General features: G+C 35.9%; 1 protein-coding gene across 12 annotated transcripts in view; it reads left to right on the top strand.

Moving 5' to 3' along the window:
- Positions 1-12441, top strand: part of DMD (dystrophin) — a 2447064-nt gene that overhangs the window by 893877 nt on the left and 1540746 nt on the right. For all 12 annotated transcript variants that reach the window (XM_049872854.1, XM_049872851.1, XM_049872858.1 and 9 more), the window contains one exon: positions 3760-3847. In XM_049872854.1, the coding sequence (XP_049728811.1) occupies positions 3760-3847 (88 nt within the window). The remainder of the gene's footprint in view (positions 1-3759; positions 3848-12441) is intronic.

Consider the following 12441-nt stretch of genomic DNA (forward strand, 5'->3'; position numbering starts at 1 on the left):
CACAGAAGAAAGACCTGGCAATCTGCTCCCAGACCCAGAAAGATTACAACCTAGAAAACCCTATGGGCAATTCTACTCTGTCACGTGGGGCTGTCATGAGTAAAATCAACTCTACAGCACCGAACAACAACATCTCTTTATGCACCAGTTACTCAGTTTGCGTGTGGGAATCTATACAGTGATGCAGTACGGTAATTGCGCTGTAAACAGAGTTGATACCCTGTCAATTGTCAGTGTCCATTCTGAGTGACCAGGCATCTCTTCTTATGTCTTGGTTCCCATGCTGCATTGATGGTAACATTCTGAATATCATTTCTGACTACATCCAAACTAAATGGTCACGTTTGCTATGACTTGCAATCAGATATGCCCAAGTTTGTCTGATTAATTTCCATTAAAATACCCCTAGAAGCAGCTGAACATATTTGAGAGAGTGCTAGACTTAGAAATAGATGAGTTGTGTTCTAATAGTGGACCTGAAACTTTCTAGTTGTATGAGCAACATACTAGCTGTATGACCTTAGGTATATGACTTAATTTTCTTGATGTTCTGTCTTCTCTTATATAAAATGTGATAAAATAGTGGTGATTCTTTCTAATTCACTGGGTAATTATGACATACATATGAATTGATATGCATAAACTATATTATGGCAGACAATATAAAAAACTCTGCTTTTACTGTGGCTATGCCAGTGTTTTCAAACCTGTGTTTCAATTTCCATCAATTGGGAGAATAATTTTTTTTTTTATTGCATAAAGTGGAAACCCTGGTGGTGTAGTGGTGAGTACTATGGCTGTTAACCAAGAGGTTGGCGGTTCGAATCCACCAGGTGCTCCTTGGAAACTCTATGGGGCAGTTCTATTCTGTCCTATAGGGTCGCTAAGAGTCAGAATCGACTCAACGACAGTGGAGGTGGGGTATTGCATAAATTGTTGTGTTGTTATTGTCACTCTTGTTGCTGTTGTTATTTATATTAGAATAACTGAAATACTATGGTCAATCGAACAGCTTAAATAGAACCCTCTGAGATATTCAATTATCATGTTTGGCCCTTGCTTCATAATACTAATTGATTCTCTCATTTGATGCTCATAATTAAGAGATTGTGATCATGACATTAATATAGCTGTTGATATTTTTTTTCCTCTTTGATGAAGACGATATGGTGTTCTGAATGTACTCTTTATGTGATTTCATATAAAAAAAAAAAGGCAGAAACTCAATAGGATAGGATCACTGTAAAATTGAGTAACTAAAAAACAAACAAAAAAACACCAGTTTATTTGTTGTGGCATAATATCTCTCCCGGTCTTTTTCATTTGATGCTCTCAAGCTTTTGAAACCCCATATCCTACTGTCCCTCTCACTAGTTGTGAATATTCTAAATTTCCTCACAATGTATCTACCTTCCTTTTTTCTAAAGTGCTCAGAGTCCTTTACAAACTTAACAAATAGCATTTACCTTTCAATGGAGAACAAGTTTAAAGTGTTAGAAAACCCATGTATCAATAAGATGCTAAGCTAGAGAATTTAGAATGCAAATTTGAGAAGTTGAGAAAATGTGAATTTTAGAGCATTTTGTGGGTTTTTACCTTTAACTGCAGCCTTGGTGGTGCAGTGGTTAAGCATTCGGCTGCTAACCAAAAGGCTGGCAGTTCAAATCCACTAGCTGCTCCTCAGAAACTCTATGGGGCAGTTCTATTTTGTCCTATAGGGCCGGTATGAGTCGGAATGGACTTGACAGCAATGGGTTACCTTTAGCCAGATGTTGTGGCCACGTTATTTTCATGGATATTTCAGTTCAACTAGCAGTTACAACCTTCTACGGTTGTCCCCATGCTTGTGGAAACAATATGTTTGTGGAGCTGACATTCAAGATAACCCAGAATTTTCACCTGCTAATTGGTATGGGATTCTGGGAGCATATAATCCCAAAATGCTGCAATCTGTATGCTTTGAAATGTTCAAGTAGAATTTAAGATATTAAAATGAGTCTATCACCTTTGGAGTTTTCTGACCCATGAGATAAAACTAAGTTTTCATTTTATACTCTTGACAACATAATGTAAAATGTATATTTCTCAGCTCTAAGTACTTAAAATAATAAAACAAACAAAGACCATCATTTTTTATAGACTTTTATTTTACTCTTTATTTAATCTGCTCAGTTTTAATTAGTATTTTATACATTGCAGCTGCTCCTAACTGGAGTATATTCTTTTGGCCATTTGCTTTTTTAGTATTTTGTAGTATTGACCTTGAAAACAGTAATTTTAGCTTATGGAACTTTTTAAAAGAAATAAAAAGAAAGCCCTGCTACTAAACTGTGGTTATTTCTTTAAATGAGTTAGTTTTTTTTTTTCAAATATGTAAAAATTATTGGTTATTTCATAGGCATTTCTGTCATTTGATATCCTCAGGCATTAGTCTAGGCCCAATGATTATGTATTTCTTTGAAAGTATTTCTGAGGTCATCATATTATCTGAATAAATACATTGAACTATTTGCTTTCAGAGAGAAAGCACTATTTCTGCACTGCACAATTACAGTAGGCGCAAGACACAAGTTACTTCTTAAATTTAACTTTAGTTAAATTAAAAAAAAATTCCCTCAGTCACACTGGCCATGTTTCAAGTGCTCAATATTCACATGTGGCTCGTGGCTACTGTATTGGACAATGCAGATATACAATATTTTCACCGTTTCAGAAAAGCTCTACTGGATAGCACTGCACGGAGTCTGCATGTGTCTAGTATATGCTTTCTCACGTGTACTCTAATATTACATCTTGGAATGTTTGCTTAAAAGCCTGTAGATCTAAATAAACTTTAAAAAAATCATCTGATGCAGAATAGACTGCTGCCACAAAGTGAAACCTCTTTATAATGCTACATTTAGTCACAAGAATACTGCTCTTACTATATATTAACTGCATTATAGCTTGCTTTTTCCGTGGGTAAGACGTGTAACATATATATGTTTTAGGATATAGAATGTATATGGTTACAGCCACATCTTTTTAATGACTCAGTATGGAGTTCTGCTACATTGTGGTTTAAAATTTTTGTCTCTGTAGAGACATTATGAGCTAAACTCAACAGTATCTAATGAGAGCTCTTGTTAATTCAAATAACTTTGTTGTTGAAGAGTTAACTGGTTAGGAGATCCGAACAAAGGAATTTAGAAAACTCTTTGAATCTATTTATCCTTGGAAATGGGAGTACTTTGACAATTTTAGTAAGAAAAATTAGTCTGCAGCCTTGCATTTAGATATTTTGTCTGCTAAATTATTCATGCTACTGTATTTTCTTCCATTGTATATATTTACTGGATTCTCAATTTGATTTGTAAGAGAGAATGTATGTTTGTATTATTAGGATTAATTTCAGTGGTATATATTTAAAAAGATAACTTCTACTTTAATTCTCTGATACTTTATCCTTTCACTGTTTGTTCTGGTATGCCTTTTTTGGCTCTTTTTTAGTCTTAAAGTACAAAGCAGCAGAAACTGTTACGTAAAAAAGTTAAGACTTGAAATCCTATTATTAAAAAATAGTAGCAATTCAGGATGAAAATGGCTTGTGCTTTCATTGCCATTTTGGTGCCAAAAAAAAGTTGAAAAAGTCTTTAGGTTCACAGGATAAACTGAACTAGTGAAATAGCTTAAGGCTTGAAAGGGCAAGTAGAAGTTATAATTACTGTGTAGCTTCACAATCCTTGTATCGAAATACTCACCTTTGCTATTATGCTGCAGGCCATAGAGCGAGAAAAAGCCGAGAAGTTCAGAAAACTGCAAGATGCCAGCAGATCAGCTCAGGCCCTGGTGGAACAGATGGTGAATGGTAATTACACGGAGTTGATTTAGATAATCTTCTTAGGGATTTGATAAACGCATAGGTTCATATTTATCAGCTGAACTATATCAGACGAGCACTTCCTGAATGTGAATGTAAATGAAAGCAAGTTTGTGAGCTTTCTGTTATTCTTTCTTAATGCTAAGTGAATTATTAAAGGAAATTTCACTTGGAGAGCAATGGGCAAAAATGGGATGTGGAAGTATATTTTATCCATCTTTTGCAGAGAACTCAGTTTTAATGCTGCTGTACAACCCTGCTAACATTTGTCCAAATAATTGAAGAGAAAAGCTTTGCAGAAATAATTGAAAATATAAGCAATCATATATGTAAAAGTGGTTATAATCTGATTTTAAACATTTGCAGTACATTCTTCTGCAGACACTCAAATTACATGGAAGACCTCGTCAGCAAGCCTGTTTCCTAATTCTATATTTCACATTTTCTATGGTGCTTTTCTTCTTTTCACTCATTTTAAAAATGTTTCTTCATAGAGAAGTCTTTATTTTTTTAATTTATTTGGGGGGGGGAGTAAAAACATAAACTTCCCAAATATCACTCCTTAGTAAGAAAGAATTAAAATTAATCTTTTTTTTTTTTTTTTTTAACATCAGTGCCCCAAGGCTTTCTGGATGAAATCAGTTATTGACATCAGCATGAACAAACTTCATTCAGATTGTGATTTTCATACTCCTACATGCACTTCCAATATGAGTAAACTTGTGAAAATCAGGAACAATGATATTTTTTACACTATTGAGTTTTCATTGTGCATAAGATACATTTAGAAGAGTATAGTAAATAAATGCTGCACATGTTTATGTTGTGCATGTCAGCTTTTTCTAGAATCTGTCTGCTTTCTGTTGTGTAAAGTACGTGTATGGGTTATGTTTTGTCTTAATTGCCATGTTGGCATTAAAAAGTTCAATGATCTTCCTTGGAAATCAATTCATTTTCTTCTAATAAGCCCCATGACTGTATTTGGTTAAAAAAAAAAAAAGCACATATGACAGCTGAGAATTGAGTTAACAAGTTAATGAATGATATAGACAATGCAAAATATTAATAGGTTGTTGTTTGGATGTTCGTTGCTTGCTAGTTTTAACTGATTAGTTTAATAACAGCATATTCATGTTAAATAAAATTATATGATCTTTAAAGTATTCTTGTAGCTGTTGTATAATCCTCTCTAGGGGAATGTATTGCATTTTCATGTTAATAAGCTGATGTAAAATCTATATTTTAAAATTGTCTTGTTTTGTTTTTAAATATCAAGCATAGCTCAAGCCAGATCCCCTGATAGTGACATACACTGAAATATTGAAAAAGCATGTAATCACTTAGAAATGAAATGAATGATTACCTTCTTTTTGTAACTAAAGCCACATAAAAGATAAAAATTATTATATAATTAGTGACAATGTCATTTTTCTAAATTATTGCCCTCATATCTCTAACATTTGGAAGCATGGAGAAAAATCAGATCCTTAATATCTATTAATTGACTGATTAAAATCTATTTAGAAATGCAAAGCTAGGGCAAAAATTGATATGATGGCACTGGTAATTTCGGTCAGAAAATAATTAATAATACCTGTGAAGAAAAATGCTAATTTGAATAGAAAGCACAGGGCAATAGAATTTAGGGGTATGATTTGAGAATCTCTTGATATGATCAAATTTTAAGCTTATTTGTTCTGCCAGTGAAAATATAGTCTAATTTGATATGTGATTAAGCTCAAGTTTGGGCTATAACTTGCGTGATTATTTGAAATGATCGTAGCTCTGCTTATTTATTGAATCAAACAGCTTACAAAATTACTAAAATTTTAGTAGTTATTCAAAAATTTTAACATATATTCTTGTTCATTATTTTCTTGTTCATTAGACAAAGCACATGATATTAGGTTTAGTGTGATTATTTGTGCAAACTGTTAGTTAAGCCAGACAGACAGTAAGTGACTGGAGTATTTCTCAAGTTGTATTTTAGAGGAACCCCCCTAACTATATGTGCAATGACTCTTCTAGCATAAAGCCATGAACTATAGATTACTGGTGAGGTTCATGGAGCTAAAAGACAAATTCAGGTTTCTCTAGGTCAGGATATGTAACAGTTGTCTCAGTAAAGCTCTTAAATTTACAAACTCAGGATTGCCTTTCATATATAGAGTTATAATAAAACAACCATATAAAACACATAAAATCCTGACATTTTATGTATAGAGAAGAAAATGAGAGAAGGATCAGTGTATTTCATTTAGGATCCCATGTAAAGGAAGGGAAACTCTATGATAGAATTTTTCAAGAACAATGACTTATTCACTGCAAATACTGTTTTCAACAACATAAATGGTGACTATACATGTGAACCTCACCAAATGGAATACACAGGAATCAAATTGACCACATCTGTGGAAAGAGACAATGGAAAAGTGACGATGGAAAAGCACAGTATTATCAGTCAGAATAAGACCAGAGTCTGACTGTGGAACAGACCATCAATTGCTCATATGCAAGTTCAAGTTGAAGATGGAGAAGACTAGAACAAGTCCATGGGAGCCAAAGTACGACCTTGAGTATATTCCACCTGAATTTAGAAACCATCTCAAGAATAGATTTGATGCATTGAACACTAATGACCAAAAACCAGATGAGTTGTGGGATGACATCAAGGACATCAAACATGAAGAAAGCAAAAGATCATTAAAGAGACAGAAAGAAAAAAAAAAAGACCAAAATGGATGTCAGAAAGGACTCTGAAACTTGCTCTTGAAAGTAGAATAGTGAAAGTGAAAGAAAGAAATGAAGAAGTAAAAGACCTGAACAGATTTCAAAGGGTGGCTTATGAAGACAATGTAAAGTATTATAATGAATTTTGCAAAGACCTGAAGTAAGAAAACCAAAAGAGAAGAACACACTCAGCATTTTTCAAGCTGAAAGAAATGAAGAAAAATTCAAGCTTTGAGTTGTAATATTGAAGGATTTTATGAGTAAAAAAATTGAACACCACAGAAAGCATAAAAAAATATGGAAGGAATACAAAAAGTCACTGTACCAAAAAGAATTGGTCGACATTCAACCATTTCAGGAGGTAACATATAATTGAGAACCAATGGCAGTGAAGGAAGAGGTTCAAGATGCACTGAAGGCATTGGTGAAAAACAAGACTCCAGGAATTGACGGAATGCCAATAGAGATGTTTCATAAATGAATGTAGTGCTAGAGGCGCTCACTCATCTATGCAAAAAAAATTGGAAGACAGCTACCTGGCCAACAGACTGGAAGAGATCCCATTCCAAAGAATGATGATCCAACAGAATGTAGAAATTATCAAACATTATTATTAATATCACTTCCAAGTAAAATTATACTGAAGATAATTCAAAAATGGTTGCACCAGTACATGGAGAGGGAACATTCAGAAATTTAAACTGGGTTCAGAAGAGGACTTGGAACGAAGGATATTGCTGATGTCAGAAAGATCTTGCCTGAAAGCAGAGAGTATCAGAAAAATGTTTACCTGTGTTTTATTGACTCTGCAGAGGCATTCAACTGTGTGAATCATAACAAATTATGGATAATATTGTGAAGAATGAGAATTCCAGAACACGTACTTGTGCTCACACAGAACCTGTACATGGACAAAGAGGCAGTTGTTTGAACAGAACAAGGGGATACTGCGAGGTTTAAAATCAGAGAAGGTGTGTATCAGCGTTGTGCCCTTTCACCGTAATTATTCAATCTGTATAAAATTTTTTTTTTTTTTAATACTGAGCAAATAATCTGAGAAGGCAGACTATATGAAGAAGAATGGGGCATCAGGATTGGAGGAAGACTCATTAACAACCTGCTATATGCAGATGATACAACCTTGCTTGCTGAAAATGAAGAGGACTTGAGGCACTTACTGATAAAGATCAAAGACTATAGCCTTCAGTATGGACTACATCTCAACATGAAGAAAACAAAAATCCTCCCAACTGGACCAATAAGCAACATCATAGTAAACAGAGAAAATACTGAAGTTGTCAAGGGTTTCATTTTACTCTGACCATTAATTAATGCCCATGGAAGGAGCAGCCTAGGAATCAAATGACATAGCATTAGGTAAATCTGCTGCAAATGATCTCTTTAAAGTGTTAAAAAGCAATGATGACACCTTGAGGACTAAGATGTACCTGACTCAAGCCACGGTATTTTCAATCACCTCATATGCATGTGAAAGTTAGACAGTGGTGAATAAGGAAGACTGAAGAAGAATTGATACATTTGAATTATGGTGTTTGGGAAGAATATTGAATATACCATGGACTACCAGAAGAACAAACAAATCTGTCTTGGAAGTACAACCAGAATGCTCCCTAGAAGCAAGGATGGGAAGACTGCATCTTACATACTTTGGACATGTTATAAGGAGGGACAAGTCCCCGGAGAAGGACATCATTCTTAGTAAAGAGTCAGTGAAAAAAAAAAAAAAACAAAAGAAGACCCTCAACAAGATTGATTGAATCAGTGGCTGCAGCAATGGACTCATAGCAATGATTGTGAGAATGGTGCAGGACCAGGCAGTATTTAGTTCTGTTGTACATAGGGTTGCTATGAGTTGGAACTGGCTCAAAGGTACCTAACAACAACAATGTCCAGATTGATTGGTTGGATAAGAATAGGGATTAGCTTGACCATGGTGGATGGTAAAGAGAAATGCTTCTTATTGGATATTTTTTTTTCAGAATTATCTTTCTGACGTTTATTGTTAATCTATAAGATTACGATCATAACCTTAGGAGGTAGGGCCAAGATGGTGGAGTAGTCAGATGCTTCCTGTGGTCCCTCTCAAAGCAAAGACCAGAAAAAACAAGTGAATCGATTATATACGACAATCCAGGAGCCCTGAACATCAAAGACAAAGTTGATAAGTTGGACTAAGTGTAGCAGGGGGAGGGAGAGACAGTTCAGAAGCAGAGAGGATATGCCAGACCTGACATGGCCAGCACCCTGCAGCCTGGATCAACTGGTGCGGATGGGCTGAGGCAAGCAGTAGTGCTTGGGACGCATTTTTCACACCAGGAGAAACCAAGCAGGGAGAGTCTGCTCAAACATCCAGAACCAGGGAGTAGTGGTGCTGAATCTGCGAAAAGTTAAGTACTATTGTCTAACCTACCACATGGGATCAAAAAACCCTTCCCCTGTCTGGGAAGTACCTCTCTCCCACTTATCCTCCCCCTCGCCATCTGCTTTGGTCCTGGTCTGGCTTCAGTGATTGCTGCACCACCTGGGCTAAAAGTGGGACTCGTCACATGCCCCAAGATATTCTCCCAGCTTTGAAGCGGAACCAAATTAACAAACAGGAAAAAAATAATCTGCCAGTTCCCCTAAGCCGGGAACTCAGGGTGGGCATAGCCCCTTTGCCTAGGAACAGGCATAAAACGGTCCACGGACTTTGACTGCCTTTCACCCCTGCCTAGAACTGTGTGGACCCATTTCAACAGTGTAGGGCCTCATTAGCCCAGTACAATAGGGTATGTAACTGAAGCCTATTTTCAACTGCAATAGCTAAAGGGGAGTGGCAGATTTGTGACATTTGATGCCATCCTGCCCATTAAGCAGGGTCCTCACCTACCCACATCACGGGCAAGAGGACTGGTGGTTCCACCCAATCTGCCTAGCCACATCTGACAGGGGTCCAAGAATAAGTAGTACTTCCCTGTTCTTCCAGCCAACAACCCTGGGTGCTCAAAGTGTGGCTGCAAAAACCACCTACCTATGTACTCTAGGGAGCAGGGACACACCTTCCACCCAAGCACTCAGGGGTAGTCATCACTCCCTACCTTGCTCAGCACATAACGCCCTACTGCAGTGAGATACCTGTGCCTACTCCAGTCACCCCTACATAGCCCTACCCATCTAGGACTTAGGTGAGAGTCTACACCACACACTCAATGACCAACAACCTAGACACATGAGCTGGATTTACACAAGAAAAGGAAGCAGACTCCTGGGCTCACATACCTAGTGACAGCTCTAACCACCTAATAAAAGGATGTGAGAGCTTCAAAGACACCAATAATCAAAGTAGCTCACATGACCAGCCTATTTGAGCATATCAAAACAAAACAAGAAGCTAGGACAGAGTAAGCAAACATAAAATAAATAAATATAATTTATTGATGGCTCAGAGACAGCAGTCAATATCAAATCACATAAAAAGGCAGACCATGATGGCTTCAGCAAGCTTCTAAAACAAAGAATCAAAAAAAATTCCCAGAGGAACAGAAGGTCTTGGATTCAAAAGATCAATATACAGAGCTCTTCAAGAGATCAGGGAGGAGATCATTCAAAATGCAGACCCAGCCAAGGACTACACAGAGAAAGCAACAGAGGAAATTAAGGAGGTTATATAAGAGCATGATGACAAATTTAATAGGCTGCAAGAATCCATAGAGACACAGCAAACACATTCAAAAGATTAACAAGAAAATTTCAGAATTAGACAACTCAATGGAAAGTCATAGGAACAAAATTGAGGCCATGGAAGTGAGAATTAGTAAGATTAAAGACAAAGCACTTGGCACCAATTTATCTGAGGCAAAATCAGATAAAAGCATCAAAAAAATGAAGAAACCTTAAGAATTACGTGAACTCCTTCAAGAGGAATAACCCATGAGTGATTGGAGTACCAGAATGGGGAGATAACAGAAAACACAGAGAGAATTCTTGAGATTTGTTGGCAGAAAACTTCCCTGATATCATGAAAGACAAGAACATATCTATCCAAGAAGCTCATCGAACTGCACACAGGATAGATCCCAAAAGAAAGTCACCAAGACATATTATAATCAAACTTACCAAAACCAAAGATAAAAAGATAATTTTAAGAGCAGGTAGGGATAAATTAAAAGTCATCTACAGAGGAGAGTCACTAAGACTAAACTCTGACTACTCAGCAGAAACCATGCAGGCAAGAAAGCAAAGGGATGACATATATAAAGACTTGAAGGAAAAAAAAATTGCCAGCCAAGAGTTAAGTATCCAATGACATTGTCTCTCAAATATGATGGCGACATTAGGGCATTTCCAGATAAGCAGAAATTTAGGGAATTTGTAAAAATGAAACCAAAATTACAAGAAATACAAAAGGGAGTCCTCCAGTTAGAAAATCAATAAAATCAGATAACAACCAAAGACTAGAACACAGGACAGAACAACCAGATATCAACCCACATAGGGAAGTCACAAAAATAAATAAAAGCTGAAACAGTGAAAATAGGGAAACAGAGACATCAATATGTAAAAGATGACAACATTAAAACAAAAGACAGGGACGAAATAATGTAGTCATAGAACTTTCATATGGAGAGGAAGTCAAGGCAATCAAGAAATAAAAGATTGGTTTAAACTTAGAAATATAGAGTTAAATATTAAGGTAACCACAAAGGAAACTAACAGTCCTACACATCAAAATAAAAAACAAGAAAAACATAAAGACTTAGCAAATACAAAATCCACAACAAGAAGATGAACACAATGTATAAAGAAAAATGACTCAGTAGAGGAAATTAAGTGGAACAGGCTGTCAATAAAACAAATATATCAAAATGACAGCATTAAACTCATACCTATTAATAATTAAAAAAATAATTAAACTGAATATAAATAAACTAAATGCACCAATGAACAGATAGAGAGTGGCAGAATGGATAGAAAAACACGATCCGTCCATATGCTGCCTACAAGAGACGTACTTTAGACTGAAAGACACAAACAAACTAAAACTCAAAGAATGGAAAAAATATATCAAGCAAACAACAATCAAAATAGTGCAGGAGTAGCAATGTTAGTCTCTGACAAAATAGACTTTAAAGCAAAATCCACCACAAAGGAAAAGAAAGGATGCTATATAATGATTAAAGGATCAATACACCAGGAGGACATAGCCGTAATAAGTATTTACACACCCAATGACAGCTCTAAAATACATAAAACAAACTCTTAACAGCACTGAAAAGATAAATAGATAACTCACAATAATAGTAGGAGACTTCAACACACCATTTTTGGTGAAGGACAGAACAACCAGAAAGAAGCTCAATAAAGACATGGAAGATCTAAATGCCACAGTAAACCAACTTGATCTCATCGACATGTACAGAACACTCCACCCAACAGCAGTCAAGTATACTTTCTTTTCTAGTGCACATGGAACGCTCTCTAGAATAGAACACATATTAGGTCATAAAGCAAGACTTGGCAGAATCCAAAACATTGAAATATTACAAAGCATCTTCTCTGACTATAAGGCCATAAAAGTAGAAATCAAAAAGCAAGGAAAAGAAATCAAACACTTGGAAACTGAACAATAACCTGCTCAAAAATGACTGGGTTATGGAAGACGATAAGGATGGAATAAAGAAATTCATAGACTCCAATGAGAATGAGCCTTTGGGACACAGTGAAAGCAGTGCTCAGAGGTCAATTTATATCAATACATACACATACACAAAAAGAAAAGGCCAAAATCAAAGAATTATCCCTACAACTTGAACAAATAGAAAGAGAGCAATGAAAGAAACCCTCAGTCACCA

The sequence above is a fragment of the Elephas maximus genome, chromosome X (genome assembly GCF_024166365.1).
Source record: "Elephas maximus indicus isolate mEleMax1 chromosome X, mEleMax1 primary haplotype, whole genome shotgun sequence".
Lineage (NCBI taxonomy): Eukaryota > Metazoa > Chordata > Mammalia > Proboscidea > Elephantidae > Elephas > Elephas maximus.